Source organism: Gopherus flavomarginatus, chromosome 1, assembly GCF_025201925.1.
Source record: "Gopherus flavomarginatus isolate rGopFla2 chromosome 1, rGopFla2.mat.asm, whole genome shotgun sequence".
Classification (NCBI taxonomy): Eukaryota; Metazoa; Chordata; order Testudines; family Testudinidae; genus Gopherus; species Gopherus flavomarginatus.
The window spans coordinates 146,583,223-146,610,741 of NC_066617.1; the positions used below are offsets into that span (position 1 = coordinate 146,583,223).

General features: G+C 41.4%; 1 protein-coding gene across 1 annotated transcript; it reads left to right on the plus strand.

The window, feature by feature from the left end:
- The first annotated feature begins 12,722 nt into the window (after positions 1-12,722).
- Positions 12,723-25,686, plus strand: LOC127046938 (C-type lectin domain family 12 member B-like). The gene is made up of 6 exons (XM_050944624.1): positions 12,723-12,850; positions 17,153-17,248; positions 18,070-18,213; positions 19,524-19,678; positions 24,157-24,275; positions 25,334-25,686. Exons 1-6 carry the CDS (start codon positions 12,760-12,762, stop codon positions 25,470-25,472), a joined length of 744 nt encoding a protein of 247 aa, XP_050800581.1. The 5' UTR covers positions 12,723-12,759; the 3' UTR covers positions 25,473-25,686.
- Positions 25,687-27,519: the final 1,833 nt, after the last annotated feature.

The window sequence follows — 27,519 nt, forward strand, 5'->3', positions numbered from 1 at the left end:
ACACTCCGATGCTGAAACTACAGATCCGGAACCACCAAAGAAGAAAATCAGCCTTCTGCTGGTGGCATCTAACTCAGATTATGAAAATGAACATGTGTCAGTCTGCACTGCTTTGGACTGTTATCAAGGAGAACCTGCTATCAGCATGGACATACATCCTCCAGGATGGTGGATGAAGCATGGAGGGACATATGAATCTTTAGCGCATCTGGCATGTAAATATCTTGTGACACCAGCTGAAACAGTGCCATGCAAATACCTGTTCTCACTTTTAGGTGACATTGTGAAAAAGAAGCAGGCAGCATTATCTCCTGCAAATGTGAACAAACTTGCTTATTTGAGTGATTGGCTGAACAAGAAATAGAACGGATTGGACTCATAGGCGCTAAAGTTTTACATTGTTTTATTTTGTAATACAGTTATTTTTTGTACATAATTCTACATTTGTAAGTTCAACTTTCATGATAAAGAGATTTCACTAAGTATTTGTGTTAAGTGAATTGAAAAATACTATTTCTTTTGTTTTTTACAGTGCACATATTTGTAATAAAAATAAATATAAAGTGAGCACTGTACACTTTGTACTCTGTCTTGTAATTTAAATCAGTATATTTGAAAATGTAGAAAACATCCAAAATATTTAAATAAATGTTGTTCTATTATTGTTTAACAGTGAAAATAATCAGATGATTAACCATGATTAATTTTTTTAATCGTGATTAATTGCGATTATTTTTAATTGCTTTAAAGCCTTTGTATGTACATAATACACCTTGCACCACAGACACTACACTATCCTCCAGATGTTGATACTGATTAAAATTGGGCATGTGTTTGTATTGTACGTTTATATTTAGATCAATTGCTTTTAGAAATCTAAATGAAAGACAATGATACTTTCACTTAAGCACTTTGTGCACTGCTGTTACATCACACAGTTGAAGGTGCCATTAAAGTACGAACATTAAGGGAGGAAGAGCCTCTCCAGCCCCTGTTTGGATGTCTGAAGGTTCAGAGGGGGTATGGATGAATGAGATGGAATGTAATAGGACTTTTCCAGCTCTAAAATCTTTGGCTTTATGAAAATATAAAAAACAGACACTATATAAAGGCACATCACTTATCGTTTCCTGTTACTTTCCCAAATAAAATATATTTGTGTGTCAGAGATGTCAGAATCATATGTCAAACTGGTGCCTCTGAAAAACTCTCCTATAGCACTTGAATGGTTCTGTAAGCATAGAAAGTAGGGCTATCTCAAAGATACTGTGACTAGTGAACACCACCTCATTCTGTGGTATTTATCTTCTTTCAAGGACTTCCAGCAGTCATTATGAATCTGCAGATGCATGATCTAAGAATTGGGGGTACTATTAAACTCTCATCATAGGAATATCTATGTCTATATAGCAGTAGACAAAAGTTACTGGATTGGATTATCATATAAAACCAAAGGCCTGACTGAATTTCTATACTGGAAATAGTCTGGTAAATGTTAATGATCTAGGCTCAGATTTTCAGCAGTAAGTACATAAAGTTGAGAAAAGACAATATGTAGACATGAACACCAAGTACTATCAGAGACAAACATCCCCAAGTATGCCAACTAGTTTGTAAAATCACCTCACAATTGCTCCACGACAATCATTCCCCCTGGAAAAATGTAAAGTGTTTCACTGACAAGCTGGGAATGTCTTCCAGTCTCTTAGTTTTCCTGGCACTGGTGGGGGATTAGTGCTGTGTATTGCCATCTCTGGACAACCCATTTTGAATTCCCAGTCTCAGTGGTGTCACCCCCTGCTGGCTCATAGTGGGGTTCTGTCCCCCTTTAGTGGTGGCTAGGCCAGCTAGCGATTGATGAACCCGCTGGAGACTTGGGAAATGGCAAGTGTCTTTTAGCTCATGCATTAAGCTCCCAGGGTTGATGCCCACTGCCGATGTGGGTTGGAATTACACTGTTTTTTAGCTCTGACTGTACCTAGAAACACTGTGGTGTTGGGTCCGATGACCTAGATGTTGGTGTCTCCACTGCTCTCCAGGGGACCCATCTCAGATTACATCCTTAGGTTCTGTAACTACTCTGGGGGCTGGCAGGGTTATGAGCACTTTACAGTCAGGTCTATTTTCCTAGGGTTCAGGGCTAGACCCTGTCAGGCCCTTCAACAGTTTGGAGAATCATGTTTCACTGAGAGTCACTCAAACAGTTCTTGTGGAGATGGCCCTATGTGGAAATGGCCATGTGTGTAACACGAACATGCCACGATGTAATGAAACAACGCTTTGGCTTCTGGGTTCTATATTACTAACCTGCCAAACACTGTGCATATGTGCTTGATAACTGGTATGCTTATGCCAGTAAGAACTGCAAAGAGAACAACGTCTGGATCTGTGAGAATGCAATCATCCAGCTGAGGTTAAAGATAATCAACAGTGGGAAGTGTGGTTTATCATTATGAAATAATTATTTATCATCAGCAGGAAGATCCTCTGGGTGCCTTGTATTGTTAGTTTTTTGGTTTTTCAGAGTTTTCAAATGGCAATTTAAATAGATGTGTAATCAGAGTCCAAATCAGAATCTCCATTGGCATTGTTTTTGGGTCACCTCTGTTAAAAACTACATTACTAAACAAACACACATAGCATGATGCCACAAAGAATGCACAAAGTCTGTCAATTCAGCTCTGAAAAGTGCAATGGATACCAAATAGAAAATGGCAACTCCAGAAAAATTATAAACCAATTGAACTGAGAGATGGAAAGACATGTAGGGTCACAGTTTGCTCATCCCCTGGATGCCCAGTGTATGATTGTCTCCTAGTGTCTATTTGTCAGAGATTTGTCTATTGCAAGTTTAACTCAGGTGGTGAGATTTCAACAACTTCCATTCAGGAGTCTCTTTTGCAATCTCATTGATTGCACTGCTACAAAAATATTTCCTGATAGCCTATTTAAACATTTCTCTTTCCCTCAGTTTTTTCACCCATCTATTAAACCTTCAAGCAACCCTAAACAAATTCCCCTGATTCTCTGTACATACTTGTATAAGATGGCAGTATCCCTACTGCCATCAGTCATCACTTGGCCAAGTTATGCATATGTAGTTCTTTTAAACTTTCTTCAGAAACTAATCCCTCCAGAATCATAATTATTTTGTGGGAAATGATGATTTAGAAAGTACTCTGATATTAATTTCAGCTGACTATATCTTCATTTTACACCCTGTAATATTATAGGACATACTGAAGGACCCTCTTAACAGAGTGTATTGAAAACCTCTGTAACTCACTGCCTCAAGATAAAAGAGTTAAATATTGTGGCTGGATTTCAAACAAATTAGATAACGTTAGGGCACTCATAATGTTCACAGTTATTTAACTGGCAAGCATGATAAATGCATTTCTGTGATGAACACTTCTTGGGGTTACTCCTGAAGACTACTCAGAAGATGTAGGCAATGAATTAAGTAACTGCAGCCTCACATGATGTTGATTCTGCAATGAAACCTGCACAGTCCCCCTGGACTCAGTAGACTGCAATGGCTTCCAGGCTCAATTCAAAGCATTGGTGTTATTCTAAAAAGATAATTTTGCTTCGGATGCTTTGTACCATACTGACCAACACTTTCCTTTATTTTATCCCAGCACGTGAGAAAGAGTAGAACACGTGAGCTGACAGTCCCCACATGCATTCATCTGGGTGTGCAGGATTCTCACTGACGGGCTCTTTTCTCTGAAATGTACTGCTTTGCACTGATGTAAGTGGGGCAGAGTGGGCTGATATGGCATCCAGTTGTCAAAAGTTGGGGTAGGTCTTAAAAGTAGATCTTAGTTCTGTTGAATATTGTACATTTTGTATTGTACTCTTTTAAAAATGTTGTATGTTTTATCTCCTGTATTATCTCTATACTACTGTATATGGATACATCATTTTAAGGGCTTTTTCTGTATTGTACACGTGCTTTGATGTTTGGTCAGGTGTCATTTAAAAATCAAAATCAAAATTAATATATTTTATTCTGTGGTATCCTCTGTCTGAAGAATAGAAAACCCTCATGTGTTCTTGTGAAAGGGGAGACCAGTGGAGTGCACCATGTAACAGTTCCTGATTTCAGATGGAGTTGGGTGGTAGCAGGGGAATTTCAGCATGGGAACTTTGACTCTGGCTCTCCTTTCCCCATCCCTGGATCAGACAAAGCAGTGCTGCCCCTGGGATGGTCACCCCCCACCCCAACCCAGGGCTCTTACTAAGTAACATGATCTAGCCTTAAGTACACTTTGTTTCTTGATTACATGAAGTTTAACCAATGGCCTCAAATTCTGTTTCTGTGAACATTTACACAAACAAAGCTGCACTTGCACACAGGATCATAGAAAACAGAAGAAAGGGATGTGAACAAGGCTGAATAGAAATACAGTTCAGCATTTGCAAGCACTGCAGGAATACATTTGTATTTTTTGTTAGTGATGATGATTGTGAAGCACTGGAATGGGTTACCTAGGGAGGTGGTGGAATCTCCTTCCTTAGAGGTTTTTAAGGTCAGGCTTGACAAAGCCCTGTCTGGGATGATTTAGTTGGGAATTGGTCCTGCTTTGAGCAGGGGGTTGGACTAGATGACCTCCTGAGGTCCCTTCCAATTCTGATATTCTATGATTCTATTATTGTAATTCTGAATATGTCTCTCCCAGTAGATGTGGGGATCACAAAGATTACGACAAAACATTGTTGTACATCACACTCATGCTCTGGATAGACCTGACTTCCATTTTTAATTGTGGTCCATGGGTCAGTGTATGATTTCCAACATTTCTCAATCCATAGTGGAACTCCCACTGTTGTCACCTATAGAGCTGGTCAGGAATGTTTTGCTTAAACTTTTTTTTTGTTGCAAAATGTCAATGTCTTTTGGCTAACACTGACCTGCACTGAATATGCATTGGTGACAAAAAGGTGAAAGGGATCTCGGGTCTAGGATGGAATTTCTGGTCAGAACCAGCAAGTAGAGAGTGGAGAAACTTGCTCTCTGAGGCTAGCCAACAGCCCAGGGGTTAATAATACTCATCTAGAGTGTGGGCACTCTAAAGTCAAATCCCCATTGTGATTCAAGGTACAAGAGCGCACAAGTACATCTTGAAAAATGGTAAGAATGATGAAGAGGACTGATAATTTTACTCATTTTGCAACACAACAGAGCCTTGAGAAGCCCTCATCGAGTCAGGTCTCTCAGGTCTCCATTAAAATGATCTTTTTTGTTTCTCTTCACCTACAGTCAAAATGCTTAACTGTTTTGTCTTGTATAAAATTCTTCATGGTGGTCTTGTGACATCTCTTTTCCTGTGATCCTACCAGGAAAACAGACTTGTAGCAATCAGATAAGAAGTACGCTTCATATATTCACAATCTATTTCCAGTTAAAAGACATCATTTACTTATGTGGTCAGACCATATACAGCCTGTTTATGTTGAATAGAGACAGCTTTTACAGATCATTTCAGCCTGCTGGTGACAGTTGTGTCTGGACCAAGCTCGGATGTTGATGCCATCCACCTGTCCTAGTTTCTCCTTTCTTGCATTTCACTCTGAACAATGTGATTCTACTGGAGAAACAAGTTATTGTTTCCTTTCGTTACCAGAAAGAAATAAAATGAGTGTTTATATTTAATCAGTAGTGTTTCTATATTGCCTTTGTAACACATGGTTAGTTCCCTTAAAGGGAGAATCTACTTTGAAAAGCCCTACTACTTGTTCATATGCAGAGTGAAAGCTTCTGATCTGTGGGACAAATATAAATCTACATGGATTTTTACATCTGTTTGCCCTGCAGAAGGAGCGGGAGCTGTCCCCTTTGTGCATTATCAACAGAATTGCTGAGTTCCAATAAGTTACTATTGTGAAGTTCTAGTCACATGTTGCACACATCTACCTGAGTGTTTCAGTATAACAGAGTGATGAGGGGCACTCTGAATCCATTCACTGAGAAAACATCCTGTGGCACCGGGGTATTTTTCATAAAAGTTTGGGTCGTGGTTACTGTGAAGTCACCCATTTCTGAGGCAGGATGAACTTGGGCAGGAAAACCTACTTTATTAGATAGGAAAAGTAACTCATTATAAGAAGTTAGTCCCCAGTTTCCATTGCGTGATTTTTGTTGGTTTTTTTAATTATTGCAACCATTTGTTTCTATTACTCTCTTGTTTCTAGCTGAATCTCTCTCCTTTCTTAAATAACACTTCTTCTGTGATATTAAAAGTGTCCAGAAGTGCTGTGTGGTTTACAGGAGAGGTGGTTTAAAGTAAAACTATTTAATTACAGTTCATTGTTCCTTTGAGGGTAGAGGATCTGGGATTTCTGAGTAGCCAGTGTCAGGGACTGGATATCTGAGGATAGTGATTCAAGAAGACTTGGGGACTGGGGTGCACCTATTGTTAACCAATAAGGCAAAGTCAGGGCTAGATTTCCCCAGAGGAAAGTGCTTGGGTGGCTGAAAGGCTGGCGGTGTCAGGAGCTAATCCCAGACACTCTGGGAAGGCTACCACTCTCTGAGGCAGGAGGTAACAAGGTGACTCATTGTCCTGGGTACTGTTTCTCTCTCTCACACAGAGGCATCGCTTTAGCAGGTCTGGTGAAGACATGATAAGTAAATGGCAGGGAGCTCTCCCATCAGCTTCAGTACTCCACATAAATGAGAGGTGGAAGCTATGTCCATGTAAACTATGTCAAATTAAGTTACTTAGATTATGTAAATTAAGTTCCATAACATACATAGACTTACTCTGAAGTATAGACAAGGCCCCCTCCCTCACACACACACAAGGACAGGATTGAATTCCATTTTTAGTTGTGGTGCATAGATCCAGGTTTAAATTTAGTGCTCCTCTTGATTCACAGTAGACCACCACTGATGCCATTTCGAGTGTTACACAAAGATCAAGAATTGAACTTTACATAATAACAAAACAATTAATTAATATTATTTATTCATCCAATATCTTATCACATTCAGAATCACTTAGTAGTAAAATATACTCCCCTATAGGACCATGGCAATTTCTGCCTTTTGCTTCACTTACTTTACCATCCTCCTTTCTGTGTTCCTCTCCCTCTGTCTTTTCTGTGTCTCCTCCTGTCTTATGTTTCCTTCCCTTCAGCAACTCTCCATTTCCACTCTTGTGAGCTTCATTCTTATCTACTTTCTCATTCTATCTACAATTAAAAGATTAATTCTGATATTTAGAGTGTCATCAGTAGGCTTCACGGTTAATGCCCCAAATGTGATTAATGGGGATGTGATGGAATTCACACTTCACAGTGACAACTTCAGGCTCTCTGCAAACTCAGTGAAACTCTGCAACAATGTACACTTCTTGGGTCACATTTTCAAGGGTTTCTTTGCAACACTTGAATCTGGAAACCTGATTTCAAAAATAAGTTTAGACTCTGTAGAATCTGAGTATACCACAAGGGCCACCAAAGACATTCAGTGGACCAATTCCAATCCATGGGCCAGGTGTTCAGTGTAACTGAACTACAGAACGCTTCTTCCTCAAATAAACAGCTATAGGAAAACATGCCATGTCATGTGAGATGTACTCCATTCCATCTACACATCCGCCTGGCAACTCTAAGCAGCAGAAACTTTGAAATAAAAGTGTGTGTGTCCCAGTACAAGGAATCTTCTGAATACAAGTCAGGTTCTTTGTAGCAAGGAGGGGATTGTGAAGGAGAACAACAATGAGTACTCATCCCTAATCTGTCATTTCTGTAACAACATGGCAGAGATATAAAAGGAGGCCATTTTTAGAGTCTGGTCTCTGATCTTCCATTCTTGTTTTTTTGGCTTAAAGTGAGGGGGAATGAAGTAATCCACTCATGAACTTCTGCTGGTTTGTCTAGTATGGTCTTCCCAGGAGAACTGCACTGGACCAATTGGGTATGAAGTACCAATTTTATGTCCAATGTTCATTGTCTATCCAGAAGGCACAGTGTATGTATGTAGGTTTTGACACCATAAAGTCCATTTCCATTCATTTAGTTTTGATTTTCAGGTATTTTTCAGATCACGCTGTCTAGCTTGTGGGTAGATGTTGATGCCTTTCATGTGCCTAAATTTTAATTTTCTCTCTATTCTTTCTGAACAATAAAGTTTTACTGGAAAACTATTTGGTGGAGGTTTTCAAAGAAATCTAGGGAATTTAAAGGCATGCATTTGAATGAAAGATGTGTATCTAAATTCCACTAGATCAACAAGTTTATGGAAGGAATGGTATGATGGGATAGCCTAATTTTGGCAATTAATTGATCTTTTACTATTAGCGGTAAGTATGCCCAATGGCCTGTGATGGGATGTTAGATGGAGTGGGATCTGAGTTACTACAGAGAATTCTTTCCTGGGTACTGGCTGGTGAGTCTTGCCCACATGCTCAGGGTTTAGCTGATCACCATATTTGGGGTCGGGAAGTAATTTTCCTCCAGGGCAGATTGGCAGAAGCCCTGGGGGGGGGGGCAGTTCTCCTTCTTCTGCAGTGTGGGACACGGGTTACTTGCTGGAGGATTCTCCTTATCTTGAACTCTTTAAACCATGATTTGAGGACTTCAATAGCTCAGACATAGGTTAGGGGTTTGTTACAGGAGTGGGTGGGTGAGATTCTGTTGCCTACGTTGTGCAGGAGGTCAGACTAGATGATCATAATGATCCCTTCTGACCTTAAAGTCTATGAGTCTATGAACATGAAAATCTCAAGTGCTATTTTTCTGTACTGAGAGAGATGTGAGTTAAGATACAATCAATAAGTCCATTATAATTTATCTTTGCTACACAGGGCTAAATTTCCTTTGAAAGGTGAATATAAAAAGACAACATTTTACTGAATGCACCTGCTTCCTGTGGATATTTAAAGCCATGTCTCCTGGCCTTAGGAATACAAACAAGTTGTTGATTTTTTTTTGTCCTGTTCACTCTGCAGAGACAGACCAGCACCAGGAAAGGGAATTGGATTTCATCCCTTTAGAGCAGATATGCACTTTAAAGTATTGTTTACCCTCAACTTCCTCATCTTAATATCTGTTTGAATATAAATAACTTCATCATTTCACTTTCCCAATGACTATGAGTAAAGTTATTGTGTGATTGCCAACTAACTAACAAACTAAATAAAATAAACACCACTCCCTTAAGCTGCTGGTATAATGATAACTCTTTGTGTTGGTCCCACTCTGTTAATTGCATTACTTGTGCTCAGAAAGAGAATTGTCTTTTATCTCTGAAAGGTCTCTGAATCCAGACACTTTCTTCCTAAGTGGTTGTCACTAGCCATGCTGCTGATAGGAAGAGAGAAGCAAAGAGGCTTGTGCTTCAAGCAGAAAAGGTAAGTGCTGAAGAGGGAACTAACTTCTTCTCCTATGCATAGTTTAGTTTTTGTTCGCCAAACTGTAGTTTTGGTGATGTTGCAAATCCTCACTGAAGCTACTTTGTTAGGTTCTCAGGGATAGGCGAGGTATAAGAATCTGGACAGCGTCCTGCATAATATCTCACATTGTCTATATTTTCTCATCTGTAACTTGCTGAACATTTTAAACCTCACTTCTTTAAGGAAACCATAATGCCGGCTGGAGTGAATTCCTCTTGGAGAAAATTACTGTCAGATGCTTTTGCAGAGAATGTTACCTTTCTTCTTACTGGATAGAGGAAATATGGGTGTGAGTGGCAGTGTAAATGTGAGTCAAGAGCTAAAAGAGGGGCAGAGTTCTCAGCTCACAAGGTGACTGTCACGGGGCCCCTGATTTGGGTTGAACCTCAGCATAGGTCATGCCTCCTTTTTTTGCTTAACTGTTGGGGAGCACAAACCAAACCGCAGACACTGGCTGTGTAGGCCATCTGGCTTGCTGGGAAATGTAGGCAGAGAACTGTGCAGCTTGGAATAACCCCTCTCTGCAGGGAGAGAGATGGAATTCTCTGCTGAAGAGAAGTGAGGACTGGAGAGCTGGGTGCCTTTGCTGGACCAAAGAGGAAAGATACAGGTGCTGTTGCCCTGAATTGTGACAGGCACTTCTGAAAATCCCATCCTTAGACATACAAATGTAATCATCTAAGTTGAATATTTTTATCAAGAAACAACATTTTATAAAGGCACAGTCAGGGACAAAACTGTTTTTCCTTCTCTGTGTTACTAACAAATGAGATGATTAAAATTCAGTATTTTAGGATCTAACTTGCTTCCACTATAATGCCGCTTGTTTCTATTATACATGGATAGGAATGTCAAAGTTTATAATATTTTTCAGTTTATTAGTGGAAAAACAAAACAAATCTCACATTAAGGGCTGATACTTAGTCACCCTAAGGCAGGTTTTATACCATTCTCGAAGTACAAAAACAGATGTAAATTTCATCCAAGCTCACTTTATGGTTCCTTTACTCTGCCAGAGGGGTGTCAGGTGGCCCAAGCGTAACTGAAAATCAGGCCCATTATTGTTAGCAATTCAGATTGTGATACCCATTGTCAATCTCCTCCATGTCTTGATCCAGTTGTGTTACCTGGGGTTCTTTCAACCCAAAGCTCTTCGTAACTTTTACTCTGTGCGAGGAGGTGTCAGGAAATAAATCAGGGGAGACACGGCCATCGGACCGATAGATGGCTGGCACAAACAGGACAATACAAGAGTGCTTTCACTTAAAGCTAAATTTTACTTACTCTCAAGCACTTACACAAGTCTGCAACAGATTAGTAAAACACCCCCAACCTTGATAATTACCAAAGTTGAATGTAGCTCTTGAGTGAAACAGGAGCAGGCTTCCGGTGACCAAATCTTCCATCTGCAGATGGAGACTGCAAGATGTATCCAGAGGGAGAGTCCAAAAAGAGTTCTCAAATGAGTCCAATGATCTCAAGCTTTCCCCCCTTATTTATACATTAGTAATAGAATGACATGTTCCTTAAAGAAAACTTGTCAAGCAAGCAGTTCCAATGAGCAAGCAAGAGGCTCCTTCTGATTATTGATTAACCAGGTGTGGTTTCTTCCAGAGTTTTCAACCTTGAGACACCAATAAACATTCCTGAGGCACATCCTGCTCTTTTAAAATGCATGTATCAGCAACTTCAACACAATACTTATCAGGAAGGATGCAGGGTTAAGCTACCGTTTATGTGGCACCCCAAAACTCCCCCCCCCCACAACCTTTAATAATAAGCCATAGTGGTTTCAGGCACTTTCCTGGTTTGCCAAAGTCTCTCCATAGAGTTGTTGTGGAACTTATTTCAGTTCACAATGGTGTAGGTCATACAAGAAACCTGACCTTCAGACACCCAGCCTTCATTACGTGTGTTTTGGGTTTCACAGAAAACTTGACTGTATCTCAGCAGAGTGTGAGGGTAACAAGAGTCATGAATAGGAATAGGAATAGGAGCTTAAAGATCCCTGGGTCATCCAGTCTGTATCTCACAGGACTATGCCTTTCTGCATTCTCACATCTGATCCAAACTCTCTAGAATCTCTTGGCACCACTGGGGACTTGGCCACCTCACCAGGGAAGTCTGAATGTCTCAGTTACTCTGTCTGTTATAAAGGTTGTCCTAATATTGTAATGGCGGAAGCAATGGGAATCAATATGGCCCAGAGAAATACAATGCCTTCTGTATCTCCCTGGGGAATCAGGTAACAAAATTGCTGCTCTCTCTGTTAGGAGGGTGGCAGCTTCCCAAGGTTAGCCAGCCTCTTTTCTCCTTCCCCTGTCAGAGCCTTACACCCCAAGGAGTGCTAAAAAGGAGCAGTCCTTGTACTGGGAAAAGTGCAGGTTCTATAAGAGTTCCTGGCCCTTATGGAGAAGATACAAAAGCCAGCACATGTTGCACCCTCCCTTTATCTTCTTGTGCAGCCTCAAAACCTGTCCCTTTGCCTGAACTTGTCTTTATGCCATACACTATCCTCCTAGGACCATACAAGCAAGATTTCAGGAATAGTAATAAAGCTGAAGTTTCACATATCAGAGCACAAAGCAGTGGTTCCCAAGCATTGGCCCTGATCCCTGCAGCATCCCTTGCTCTTTCTGACCTGAGCTGGTTGAAACCAGGTGTCAGATGCTCAGATGGTGTAAATTGGACTAGAAGTCACTGATCAATAACACTGTTCTATAGCAGAGAAGGATCTGGGCCCAAGTACCTGTACTTTGGCTTCTGCATGGTCACACTGAACCCTAACTCCTGGGGACTGAACCTGGTCTTTGGAGCACTCTCAGAAACCTGTGGCAAGAGTCAAGGGCTGAGAATTAATCCCAAGCCTGCTTCTGGGCAGTACAAAGTACTAACCTCTATGATATGCTGCTGGTAACAACAGAACATGGCCATGATGCTGTGAACAGCCTGTATTCACCCCTGCATGTGAATCCTGAACGTGCAGTTCTCCAGAAACAAGTTTCCTCTTTAAAAATCAAACCAAAGAATTTGCACAGACAGGGCTGTGTTTTTTTCAGACATTGCAAAGAGAAATAAGTGGTGGGCAGATGGGCCAGAAGGAAGATAGATGAAGAAAGAGAGGGGAACAATTCCCCAGTCAAAGGGGAACATTTCTCTCTCATAACATCCTTTCAGAGGAAGTTCTGGGCCACTCTGCTCTGATATCCAGGTTGCATCATTTGTATTTACCAACGCATTAAAAAAGGAGCCATCTCTAAAACGACAGATCTTGTTCCTCGCTCAACAGCTGCAGAATCTTAAATGTGCTATATGTGCTTATAACTTGAAATATAAGCTTCCCTCTTCACCAACTATGACAGAGGAAATAACTTACGCAGATCTGGAATTTAATAAATCTTATGCACTGGAAAATATCCCAAAGCCTGCTGCTCCTGAGGAAAAAGGTACAATCTCTATGGGGCTTTTTAGTTATTGTGCTAAAATTAGCTGGGTTGAGAAGCACTCTCAACCTAATCTTAGGCAGACTGGGCCAAATTTGCTCCTCTAACTCTACTCTTGGTAGGGTCACACCAATGGTGAATTTGTCCTGTTTTATTGTCATTATTAATTAACAGAAGTGCAGAAGCATGCACATTAGTGTTCAAAGCATAAGAGAGATGCTGTCTCTCCCTACTTGGATATATTACCCGTAGGAATGAGCAATTTGCCAGGTATAAATGTTTGTGGGATCAGGCTCTAGAGCAGAGTTTGACAGCTAGAGAAAATATTGTGTCATCAGTTCATAATCATTTCTGCAGAATCATCCATGGCACGATGCAGCCTAGATTAGGATTTTAAAATTCTCAAACTCTGGTCTATGGGGAGGAGGAGATCTTTGTTTGCTTTCCTGTTTGACCTGCTCCAGGTTGCTTCTTTCTCATAGGAGATTGTAACATTTGGTGACAAATTATAACTTGCTTTTCTGAAGCAGAGTGTTTCTGTTGTCTCCATGTAAGGGGGTGAACACAATCAGAGAGTAGGGAAATACTTTTAAAGAGTCACAGATGCATTTAAAAAAGAGACCAGGGTGACATTAGCAAGTGGAAGAAAAAACCCTCAAAAACCAAACCCCAGTTCATGGAGTCTTTTCCTGAAACAATGAATGAGAGATTATTTAAGCAGAACACTCACAAGTCAGGACATTGGTTTGCTGTGGCCCCCTGACCAATTCAGCCACAGTGCCCCATGCTGTCCTCTGCTGCAGCATTTGCATCCAGCAAACCTGCAGTGATTGAAACCGAAAACCACTTCCCTTTTTTGGTTAAATGTCAGAGAGCACAAAGGGTTTTGCCTTCAGGCTCCAGCTTGGGGCTGTACCTTGGTAGAGAAGGTGGAAGGTTTTTTCTTCTTTACATTCAAATAAATGTCAGATTATTTAGCAGTTTTGCCATCTCTATGAAAGTAGCAATCACCAGACAGCATCAGAGTGTTCTTGCCCTTGAGTCCTGGCTGAGCAGAGGAGCACACGACATGATTCAGGAGGGGAATGCGCTGAGTAGCTTTAAGCCACCTTTGTGTTTTTCCTGATCATGAGCCAGTTGTGCTTCAGTCCAGTCCTCTGGTATCAATTAGAGCAGTCAGAAGGCTGCTCCAACTTGCTCCAGTTACTATGACCATAAATTATCACTGGAGCACTTAGGGATCACCTGAGTTCAGGGAAGCCTCATCTGTGCCTTCCTTTCCAGAGCCACTACTTTACACCAGCCATAGGGAGGGGAGTTAGCACCAAAGCAACTTCACTGTTACGACTCTCCTGGGCCAGCTATGTCACTGTGTCCTAGATGTGCTGTGTATAGAGATCACAGCAGAGTTAAGGATCTGGGCCATTTAGGTATTCAAAAGTGCCCAGAAGCTGGGCTGACAGGCAAAGTAAAAGAAATAAATCCTGTTTCTGACACTGCCCAATGTCAAAGGATTTAGAGAAAAAATTAACAGTCTAGCCCCAGGAAGATGTTATAAGCAGGCACACAGATCTTTCAGTGCTTTCTGGACACACACTGATTGCAGCCAGCTTCTTTGCAGCATCTTTTGAGGAGGGCATTGCCACTCCTTGGGTCTGTCCTGTTCCCTCATTCCCAACCCAGCCTCCTCTGCCATTTAAAGTGAACTTCCTTCTCTTCTGAGTGCCCTGGAAAGCCAGTGTCCATGGACACTTACCATAACCACTTACAGGAACTTGACTGTGTTCTGTCTTTCCAGCAGTCTAATTGCATTGAATTTAGTGAGATTAATCCTGATTTGTACCAGTGCCAGTGGGAGGCGAAGCGGAGCCATAATTATCTTCCAGATTCAAGTTTTGCACAAGTCCAAGGCTTGAGCACAAACTGAAGGCCCAATTAAATCCTGGTTAGGTCCCATCTTCACATCAAAATAAAAATATGTTGTAACCAGTCATGTAAATGGGCCTCCCTACAGGGTTGTTTTTGTAATGTAGCCAAACCCATGATGACCCACTTGCTCCCAGACAGAACCTGACCCTGTAAATACAGACGGTATAGTGTAGAAGGAAGAAACCACTGGACTTTCTGAAAAGTAACAGTTTGCAACTTGCTTACCCAGTATCTTATGTAATTAAGTCTAAGCATATTTCTAGTCTCCTTATTGAGTCAGAACCTCTGAATTACCAACTTTCTGCTGCTCCAAAGTACGAAGCAGGCAGCAATACAGCTTAACTCTCTGTTTGGAAATCTGCAAGATGGGGAAATCCCCAGCTGGAATAGCCAGCTCTATGTTACCCTCTTCTGCTCATGGGTCAAGAACATTGCTGGGGAAGGGGGAATTGCCAGAGTGCCCCTGAATTTCAGTGATCACCACTATGAAGCATCCCCTTGGGGACTGCTGCAGCCAGGCATAATTTAGAGAAGGTCCGAGGCTGCTATAAATTACACTAAGGCAATGTTTCCCAAACTTGGGATGCTGCTTCTTTAGAGAAGGCTCCTGGTGGGCCGGGCTGGTTTGTTTACCTGCCATGTCCTCAGGTCCAGCCAACCGCTGCTCCCATTGGCTGCGGTTCACTGCTCCAGGCCAATGGGAGCTTCTGGAAGTGGTGGCCAGCACGTCCCTCAGCCCATGCTGCTTCGAGCAGCTCCCGTTAGCCTGGAGCAGCGAACCGCGGCCAGTGGGAGCCCCAATCTGCCGGACCTGCGGATGCGGCAGGTAAACAAACCAGCCCGGCCTGCCAGGGGCTTTCCCTGAATAAGCAGCGTCCCAAGTTTGGGAAACACTGCACTACATTGCGCTGACCTCAGGATCAGCAAATGTGGCTTAACACTCCTTTATCTCCTCTTTCCTCAGCTGCACTGGACAGAGATTTGGCACAACTGAGGCTCTGGCCCCATATATTTACATTGTGGTTTCTCTCTTTACTCTCTACTGGAGGCAAAATTAACTTTCCCCATTTACACTGTAAACTGGAACTGGACTGTAACTGGTTGGGAAGTTAACTGACCTGTAACTAGAGCTGGTAAAAACACCACATTTACTTCAAAGGAACCATGCCGTTTTACAACATTTGAGGATATCCAATCATAAAATTGATTTATATCATCATTTTACTTTCCATAGGTATTTTGCCCTCTTTCCTTTTGAGATGCCATTGTAAACAAACTTTTCTGGGAGATGGATCTTTCATCTGTTTCTTGGCTGATCATCAAATAGAAGGTCATTTTAAACTCCTTAAAATATATTTAAAAATATTACTCATATAAGACAGCAAAATATTCACCACCACTGCACAGTTCTATCCCATGGTGAGGGGCATGGGGGTGAGAAGGAATCCTTTCTCACCATCACTGATGATTATTTATGCTTTGTTATGCCCTGAAGTATGAAGATCAATATCCCTGGTAATTTAACCCTAGCTAATGACAAAGTAGATGATAATCCTTCTCCTGTACATGCCTAATTCTTTCTCCACACCATTTTATTATTTTTTAGGAAAGTCAGCTTTTATTTTCAACCCTTTTGCTCCCTCTTTCCATCCTTTCTGTCTAAACCTGGATTCTCAAAATATTTTCAATTAAAAAAGATTGTGAATAAGGAAAACAAAAACATGTAAGGGGGACTGGAGGATGGCTGATGAGGGCAGGAGGATAATTTTAGAGAAAGAGGAGGTAAGCTGATGGTGGGAAAGGACCTGTCATTGCTGGAAGAGAAGGGGGTAAATGGCTATTGGTTGGAGGATATATCAGTGCTGGACATCTCGTTTCCTCAGTAGCCATGATATTGGCTAATAAGAAGAAAATCAAAAAAACAATACTAAGTCTGAACTGTTGTGGGATAATGTGCTGATTCACGTCACATGTACAGGCAGGGCATATTACAACATCCTTCATCAGCAAGGGCAGTTGCTGTGGCCTGAGAAGAAGTCACCCCTGGGAGGGCAGGTAATGGTTCAAGGTAATGCTCTCCACTTTGGGTTCCATGGGAGCTCTCCAGACAGATTGCAGTGGGGGTGACCCCAGCCTGGTGTTTATTTTCAGTGCCTGCAACTCTGTGCAGTGGAAGGGATGTTATAGACACCTTATGTAGCTGCAGTCCCCTCCACGCAGACTTCCTATCATCCTGTACCAGAGACTGCACTATCAGCACATGGCTCAGTGTCCTTGTGAGTGACTGAGGAGAAGAAGAAAAACAACAGAAGCAAAATAAGGGATTTTCAGAATCTACCTCTTTCAGTTACTGAGTTCATTGTTGGTTTCTCCCAGGGCTCTTCACCTCATCCCCATGGCGTCTGGCTGCCCTGACTTTGCTCACATTGTGTCTGGCATTAATGGTAGGACTGCTAGCCCTGGGGGTTGTGTGTAAGTAACAATACATATTTATTTGGTGAATTCAGTGCTGGTGAAAGATACCGGTTTGATATCCATCCCCTATGGGATGAAGTTCTTGATTTAACCATAGAGCTGGCACAACACAGGCAGGCTGCACAGAACAAGCTTCCCAGATGCTCTGCCTCACTCATTACTGTACATTACCTTGTTCCTGCTCCAATGGTATCACCACTGCAAGCGACAATCTCAATAGCCCACTCATGCCTGGACCTCTCCCCTTAAGCTGCCAAAAAGGCGGCCTTTTTTGTGTCAGCTGCAGTAATCTGTGCCAGTGAGAACAGGACTGACTGTCAGTATTTCATTTAATGCTAATCTGTTTTCAGTTGGCCATCACTTTTGGATACTAGTGACCTGCTCTGGATACAAATTCATGGTGAAAAGATGAAAGGGTCCATGTCCCAAGAACAGGGCACCTCATTTAAAAAAAATCATAGAAATTACTTTTGAGCCCTGAGTTCATCATTATCTGATAGTTCTGTAAAATAAGGATGAAAAGAAATCAAGTCAATGGAATGACCAATAATTGAAAGCAACAATTATATTTTAATTATTTATTCAGATTTAAATAATAAAAAGACAATTATAGAAAAGCTGTAGGCAACCTGATAATTAATGTTCGTACTTAATAATCCCAGCAGCATTTAAAAGTAATCGTTCATATGGAACAAAAATCAGGATGGTTAGCCAGTCAGCCAAATGGAAAAAAAAAAAAAAAAAAAAAGCTCCTTTCTACCCCAATATCATTTGGATTTGTAAAAGTTCATGCCAGAAAATGCTTCTGTGAATTTCAGTTTTCCAGGTTACCAACATCTGCCAGGAAGAGAATGTAAAACTCAAAGAGAAGGAGAAAGCTCTGCAAACAAATTTCTCAAGCAGGCTGCAAGAAATAAGAGAGAGTTTGTGTTTGGAAGGGGAAGTGAAGAATAAAAATAATGGTAAACAAGGTTGTTATACGCTCGGACTAAATATTTTGTCCCAGGATGAGTAATAAAACAGGGCAATGGCAATTCAATAGACCCCTCACACACAGCATATCATGCTAATCCTGAGCTCAGTAAGACCATTGCTGAATAAGCAGGGATTAAAGCAAGAAATGAGATGTAAAGGAATTCCATTTCCAGGGCACTTTCTATTTTTATTCTCTCTGATGAAATTGCTTACAATACAGATAATTAGAGCCTCTCATGATGGTGACACCATACCACTAAGAACTGGAATGAGATTAACCAGTTTATTACACAGAATATGAAATGTCATCTGAAAACTGTCACCTTATAGTGTTCAAATGTGGTAAATCAGGACTGCACTCCTATTCTGTCTCTGGGGTTGATGGCAGGGGCACAGCAGAAAGATGGGAAGTGTGCTGGAGCATATTCAGTCCTTTGGGAGGTAGGAGTGCCTCATATCCCTCAGGATTGACTCTGCTGACTAATTAAGGGGCACTACTAATGGTTGTCTAAGGCAAATTCAACATGGTACCTAAACTGAAGGGTGGGTTAGATGAATCAGAAAACAATGGCAAAAAAAAACAAAACAGGAATGATCCTTAGGGTCTTTGACTGTGAAGCAGGGAATCAGCCCCAGGGAGGTGGGGGAAAAGTAACTTACTTTAGAACTTCTGAAAAGAGATCTATTATCCAAATCTTACAGATTAGAGAAAAAGCTGATCAGGGTGATTGGCAATAATGGGAAATAGCCCACATCTCAAAAAACTGTTGTGCAGGGAGAAATCAAATTGAAAATGTGCCTGATTTTTTTCCACAACTCATAAAATGATAACATTTATTGGTAGACACAACATGTTACTGCTGACCTATATGTTGTACATTCTCTGGCTCCCAGTCCTCTGGTCAGTTCAAGATTGTTAATATTCACTAATGCCAGCTAGTTGTTCAAGCAATCAGACTTCTGCCTTTTCCTTGGGACGCTGGTCCATGGTCCAGTTAACCCTCCATCCAAATTATCAACATGGGGAAGGCAATGTCTGACAATGCTCAAATGAGGTCAATGTTGACAGTTTTTGCTCTGTTTTTACTTTGTCAAATTTATTTTGACCTCAATGGAACTTTGACTCAGTGAAGACTGAATAAAATCTAAGTAAGATCGCAGTGTTTGGAGTCATGGAGAATTAGGCATCACAACTTTTGATTACTTTACCATCTCAAGACAATGCCTGTAGCCCTTGTTTTCTCTACATCACAGTGTGGGATTAAAACCAAAATGATGATTGTTCTCTTTCCTCCAGAAATGAGTTGTACACTCTGCCCCACAAACTGGCAACGAATGGGAGATGACAGCTGTTACTACATTTCTTCAGGGAAGAAGACATGGGAGTGGAGTCGGAACTTCTGTGCCTCACAAAATTCCACCCTGCTTATGATAAAAGACAAGCAGAAGCTGGTATGTTCCCCAGCCCAGCCTAGTTTCCTTTTACATTTCTGTGTAACTTTCAGAAGTCTCCACAAAACAGAAATTATATTTTGGCTAGTGTAACTCCAGCGATTCAGTGTCCCCAGTCTCTGTACAGTAGACCAGATCCATATACATTAGCATAATTAGCATAATTCCAAAGATGTCATTGTATAACAAGGGTTACTTCCAGTCACAGCATATTAATCAGAAACTGTTTATGTGAGTCTATTGAATCGCAGCATAGTTACAAGCATTGAGTATTTCACAAAGGCTTTTTACCCTCTCAGAGACAGTTTCAGGCAGAGGATTGACCAGTGCTCTAAGGAGAACAGCTCTCCTGGCTGGTAGATGTAGGGGAGAGGTTTTCAAAGTTACAAACCAGGTGGGCAGAGATAGTCCTATTCAGAGGCATACATTAGTAGAAGGGCTGGATTGAGGTTGCAGGATATTACATGTGTCACAGTGCAGGTTAACTGCACCTGCATTTCCACACCATGGACCAGCAAGGGCACCAGCTCTCTTGGGTGGAGACCTGCAACTCTCTCCCTTCTCTCTGAGGTATTTTTAGGCTGCACAGTCCTCTGCCTACACTATAATATCCCCCAGCAAGGTAAATTACCTAAATAGCCAGCATCTGCACTTTGCTTATTCTCCAGAGGCTATAAACAGCATAAATGTCCACAGTTATACATTACTATACAGCCCTTTTTAAGCGAGCACATTTATTCTTAAGCATTACAGAGAACACATATTAAAACAATAAAAGAACCTACATGCATGCTAGTAAGCTTACCAGAGATCACCTCCAGCTCCAACAAAGGCTCAGATAGGTGAGCTGTTCTTCAGATCACACCAAGGGTTTTTTTTTTTTTCTGTTTGTAACAGCTTCAACCTGGAACAAGTGTACTCATGAAAATGTTCATCTTTCCTTTATTCCTATAGGGCCTTGATCTTCAGATTTTTGGGAGCAGATAATCAGTAGACAGTGGTTCTCACCTGAGGGTGTAGCTTCAAAAGGCTGGGCTTTTGAATAACCAGAGGGGGATAAATTTTCATTCACTTCCACCTAGATATTCCCACTTAACTCTTTTTGTCCCAAAAGTTCATTCTTGTCTTGCACATTATTGAAAATTGTCCTTTGAAGCTCAACACTTCCCAAGGTTTACATTAGCCATGTCTGTCCCCTAGAGATGTTATGTACAATCCCACATTAATACATGAACTTTGCATTTTCAGTACAATGGACTCTAATACACTTACACTTCATTCACTAAGGGGTTTTTCAAGGGTATTGCAGGGAATTTCCATACTGACATGTATCCTTCACAAGAGTGCTAGCCGAACCCATGGACTTATTTCCTGGAGAGATTAATTCCCTGGATGTTGTTTTCGTCATGATCTTTAATAATTTCCCATTCCAAGTCCTCAGATAATAAACATGCTGGCAAGCCAGCATGCATCCTTTAACGTTCCATACAGTGTCATTTCTCACTTCTTCGCCTTGTTACCATACAGAGTCATTTGACAAACATTCTGTATAATTTTTCTTCCCTTCTTTCTCTTATTACATCAAAAGCTTTGGGTGTAAATGTGAGACCTGGTTTTCTCACTCCCACCTGCGACCTAGTTTCTCGGTAGCGTGTGTGTATTTCCTTTATCCACCAAGGGGTTGGCTGCCCCAATGATGGTTTGAAGTTACACACACCCCTTAAAAATATTGCAATCAGCAGTTCTTTGGACCAAATATGGAAGGGATGCCTCCCTATGAAGTGGCTGTCATCCATGTTCTACTCTTACCAACAGAGGGATCAGACGAAGAAGACTCTTCAAACCTCTGCAATAGCCAAATTCCTCTTTCTCCTCCTCCTCCCCAGAGATCAAGACCCAGGGACTCTGGTGGCCTAACCTCAGCTTCCCTACTGGGAGAAGGAGGGGTCTTGGTGCCCTGCCCCACATGGGAAAGGAGGTCTTTTTTTCTTCACGCCCTGAGTCAAGGTGAGAAGAATTTACATCCTTTACATATTCACAGACCATCAGGCAGTCAGAGACTGTGGGAAGAAATTCCCCTTTTTTTCTGGCTATAATTACTTTCCTTCTTTCCCTGGAATATGAAGCTGTCTCTCCAAGTCCCAAGGACCAGTTGCTTACCCCTTGTCAACTGCACTTTAGTTCTTACACCAAAGACAACACTTAAAGCTGTGGTTAGTTGTTTGGCTGTTTGTGTGTGTGTTCTCTCTGAGTGCTGCTCCAGCTCTGAGCAGACAGACAGCACAGCAGACCTCAAGCAAATGGTCCAATGACCACAAGATCCTTTAAGGTGCGAAGGCGCACAGCCCAGTTTATTGTCGACAAAGGACAGTAATAGCACTTGACAGACTTTACGAGGATACTAAAACATGTATGCCCGTGACAATGGACGCATCTCAGTGAATGGTGGGACTTTCCATTTCCCCAGTGTATTCCTGTTAACCTTGGGGAGTGTTGATGTACCATCCTTGATATTGGGATGTGTTTGTATGAGCACTCTGTGCTTAGCACTTCTTAGGAATGTGTATTTCTGCAAAATCAGCCCTGTTCTTGACAGATTCTGTTAGCAGGTCATGCCTCATACCAGGCAGTGGATTGAGGTTGCAGAGTCATTTTTATTTTTCGCCCTACCCCAGCAACAGTAATCTGTGCTTTTGTTGCTTGGAGCTTGGTTTTACTTATTTGATCTGCCCAAACAAGAAATGCCCATCTTGCATTTATTACATGTGTCAAGTTCAGGTCAACTGGACCTGCATTTCCACACTATGGACCAGCAAGGGCACCACCCCCAACTCCAACAAGGGCTCAGTTCGATGAGCTGTTCTTCAGACAACACCAAGGGGGTTTTCTGTTCGTAAAAGCTTCAACTTGGAGCAAGTGAACTCATGAAAATGTTTTTCGTTCCTTTATCCCTATAGGGCCTTGATCTTCAAATTTCTTGGATCAGGTAATTAGTAGACAATGGTTCTCTCCTTAGGGTGTAGCTTTAAAAGGCTTGGGTTTTACATAAAGAGAGGAGGGTCAATTTGCGTTCACCTCCACCTCGAGAGTCCCACTTAATTCTTTTTTTCCCAGAAATTCGTTTTTGTCTATAACATTGTTTAATAGAGTTGTACAAAACTTATAACTTCCCAAGCTTTATACTGGCTACATGTCCCTTCCAGAGAAATTACATAGACTTCTACAATAATACTTTGGGTTTTTAGTACAAAGGACTCCAAATACCCCTAAACTTTATTGAAAAAGGATTTTCAAGAGTATTGCCTTATCTGTCACTACATGCACATAAACAAACCAAGTAAGTTTCATTTTAACAAACACCTTTAATCCTCCTCCCTAGAGGTAGTATTTTATAAATGGGAAATATATCAAATAGCTTCCAATATCTTTGTTGGTGAAAAAGCAAATCTATTTTAGGTGGGAGATCTCAGCAATCTCATTTGGTTGTTAAAATCTGATTCTGTCTTTTTGTAGGAATAGAGGCAACAGATATAGACAAAGGGGCAAAGATACAGGAGCAGCAGAGGAGAGAAAATCAGGGCTTCTGTCTTTGAGTTAAGGTTCAAGTACTGAAAGATAATAAAAACAGCCTGTGTGTCACATGACCTTAGTATGCACTGCTGGATATAGGTTCTCTGAAAAAACACCAGGAGGAGTTGCTCTGATTTCCCTCTCACCAGACTGTAGGAGACAAAAATTCCCCTTGAGGCAAGTTTTTCTCAAAACGTTTCCCACCACCAGGTTCCAACTATATATAGGCTTCACAGCTATTTTGCCTACAACAGGCCTAGCCAGAAACAGATTAGGAGGCTCTCACCTCCTTCTGTTCCTCTTCCCTCCCTTTCTCTGGCTTTCTTCCAGCCTTTATAGCTCTGAGCTAATAAGACTGGCAGGAGCGGCCAGTTGCCAGGCAGATGGATTAGTGATATTTTTCTACCTCTTGTCTAAAAGTCACATCTTATGTAAATATTAGATAAGACTCCAAAAATGTATGTTAAATAATTTTATAAATTCACAATGAAATCAGTCTTTCTGGCATTGATCAGCCTAGGGAGGCAGTAGGAGAAGGTGGAATCTAAGCTGGAAAAGCTGAACTTTTCCAGCTCTAATATCTGTGAGGTTACAAAAATACAAAAAAGATACTATATGTATTTATGTCACTTAGTGTTGCATAAATCTTTTCTCCAGCTTACCACCATGTTTGTGTTCAGATATGTCAGAATTCATCATATTCCAAAATGGTGTCTCTTATGTTTCTTCTACAGCACTTGAATGATCCTTCAAGCATAGAAAGAAGGCAATAGCTCAGTTGTCATAATGAGGAACAACATCCCATTCTACAATGCTTACTTTCTTTCAATGACTTCCAGCAGTGTTATGGAACCTACAAACTTATGAACTTGTTTGTTTTTTTTTAAATTATCCTCATTTCCTCATAGGAAAATGTCAGTCGATATTTTATTAAAGAACGTTACTGGATTGGATTATCACAAAGTAAAACTGAAAGGGATGGCTGGTTTTGGGAGGACACCACAGCTCTTTCTACATCAGAAAAGGGGTAAGTTTTAATAACTTGGGTCGAGATTTTCATCAATGAGTACCTGACGTTGGGCCGTCGATTCTTAGACATGGACAGGTACCACCAGTGAAAAGTACATTGAGTTAGATCCACTACTTTGCAAACCCTTCCCACAGTGTCCCCCCACCAATGACAAGGAGCCCTCAATCCAATCCAACCTTCCATCCAGCCAAACCCTCCTACATTCCTCTTCCCAAGCAGCCATGGGGGGTGGAGGGCGATATAGGCACTTCACTGAGAAGCTGTAAATATCTCTCAGTCTCTCATTTTCCCTGGCACCAGTCAGTGGGGAGGGGAGTGCTGTGGAGGATATTCCTGGTGCCTGTCAGATAAGTGCTGTGTGCTGCCATCCAAGCAACCTGAGGGTGATTCCATGGACTGAGTCTCTCACTGTTTTTAGGCTGTGCCTAGGAACACTGTGGAGGCTGGATCCAGTAACATAGGAATTAGTGCTCTCCAGTGCCCTCTGGGTGACCCATCTAAGATTACATCCTCAGTTTCTCTCACCACTTAGGCAGCCACTGGGGCTGTGAGCATGGTAAAGTCAGGTCTATCATCGTAGGGGAGTCAGTGCACAGTACTGTGTCAAGCTCTTCAGTGCTTTGGAGAAATATGTGCCTTGGGGCTATCCTGGAGCTGGAGGTGTAATTTGCAGCTAGGGTAGATATATCTGTGCCAGCTCTGAATGAGCTACTACAGATATGCCTACATGAGCCAGGGCTGATTCTGCTAGCATGCGGGGCGGGGGGGCAGGGGGAAAGAAAGGGGAGAGAGAAGTAAAGTAACCATTGCTGTAAAAATGGCAGGACAGGCTTGTCACTGCACATATAATCTCATGTGAAAGCTCATCCTGCCACCTTTTAGACACTAGTTTAATCCGAGCTAGTGTAGGTTTGTCAACATGAGCTGGAAATTACACCTCCAGCTCCAGTGTAGAGTGACTCTAACAATTCTTTTGAAGATGACCCTGTGTGATAATAATTATACATGTAACAAAAATGTGGTATGGTGTAATAAAGCTGTGCTTTGTTTTCTAGAATCTCTGTTTACAGTCCCAGGAATCCCTGTGCATATCTGTTGGAGTCATATATTTATGCCGATCAGCGCTGTAATCAGAACAATTTCTGGATCTGTGAGAAGGCACCCATCCATCTTAGGCTCACAGATAATCAGTAGCAGTTTATCAGTTTAGTATGGTTTACCAGTATGAAATGTTTATTTATTAGCAGTGGGAAGAAGCTCTGTGGGCTCTGTTTTGAGTTGTGAAATTTTGGGTTCTGCCTATGTTTAGAGGTGTTTAGAGTCATAATCAGCATTGTCATTTTCATTATTTTAGGATGCCTTTACAAAAGTCATATGCAAATGCTATACCCATAGTGAAGGCCATATGACCCCCCACGGAATCTACAAAATCTGTTAATCCAGCTCTGAAATGTGAAAAAATAGAAACTATTACATTTAAATATGGAAAGACTTCTGTGGTTTCAACTTGTCCATCCCCTGGAAGCCCAGTGTATTATTGCTCCCTATTGCTCATATCTCAGAGTGGGCATCATTTGCTATGGGGAAAGGTTGACAGTTGCCTTCCCCCAACCAGGGTTTTCCCAACCCCTCTGTTTGTCAGTACTCCACCCCCCCCACCCCCCGATTTTGAATGTGATAATTAGGAAAGCAATAATTGTTTGCTATTTGGGATGGAGAATGCTCTATCTGCTAATCAAATTTTGCTCCCTCTAGAGTTTTACTGAAATGATGCTTCTGTTCCCAGAGGTTTCTCTACTGCAGGTTTTCATAACTCAGGTGCTGAGGCTTTAGCCACCTCCATTCAGGAGACTCTTCTGCATTCTCATTGATCTTACTTCAACAAAACATTTCCTGATCGCCAACTTAACATTTCTCTTTCCTACAGTTTTACCGCACACCAGTTGCACTGTCCAGCAACCCTAACCAAATTCCTCTGATGTTTTCATGCATCACATAATTTTCTTATAAGTAAGGCTGTGTTTTTGTCACAGGTATTTTTAGTAAAAGTCATGGACAGGTTACGGCCAGTAAACAAAAATCTGTGACATCCGTGACCTCTGAAAAACACAGAGCCTTACTTATAAATCAACTCCTCCAGCTCACTAGCCATTTCATGGGGGAATGGGGATGTAGAATATGGGATACACTCCTTTTTCAGAGTAGTTCTATTGTACATCTAATAATATTGTAGGACATATTGAAGATACTTTGAATACAATGTACAGAAAACCTCTGGATTGCTTGGTAAACTGGGCACAAGATAACAATCTGTGTTTTAACACCACTAAATGTAAAGTTATATGTCTAGGAACAAAAACTGAAGGCCATACTCACAGGATGGGGGATTCTGTCCTGGGAAGCAGTGACTCCTAAAAAGACTTGGGGTTGTAGTAGATAATCAGCGGATAGTCTCAAGGAGCACAATCTATTTAGTTTAAGACACAGAAAGTTAAAGAATGCCTTGATTAGTCTGTAAGTGTCGATATGAGGAACAAATGTTTGATAATAGACTCTTTAACCTAGCAGACATAGGTATTACAAGATCCACTGGCTGGAAGTTGAAGCTAGGTAAATTCAGATTGGAAATATAACAAATTTTTTATTAGGCAGTGTACTTCGCCATTGTAACAACTTATCAAATGTTGTGGTGGAATCTCCATCACTGGCACTTTTAAAATCAAGACTGGATGTTTTTTCTAAAAGGTCTGCTTTAGTTGAACTATGTGCAAGTACTACAAATCAGTTGTGGAATTACTTCAGGGAACTTCTACAGCCTTTGTTATACAGGAGGTCAGACTAGACGATCACAGTGGTCCTTTCTGTCCTCAGAATACTGTAGCTTACTTTTTGAATGTACTAGATAGCTTTAGGGGGACCATAACATTTACAATTGTGCAGCAGAAGAGAATAATAATTGGATTTCTGCAATGAACTCTGCTTGGGGCTACTCCAGAAGGCCACTCAGAAATTTCAGGTGCAGAAGAGTTTAGCTTCACACTCACATAATACTGTTTCTGGAATGGAACATGCACATCCCTCTGTGTTTCAGAAACTGAATGGGCTTCCAGGCTCAATTCAAAGTGTTGCTATTGGCCTGAAAGAAACGCCAATTATTTCCTTGTGTTCTTTTACCAGTACCTGATTGGGACACTTGAGTTTACAGTTCCCAGATGATTATGCATGAGTCAGCTGGTAAAAG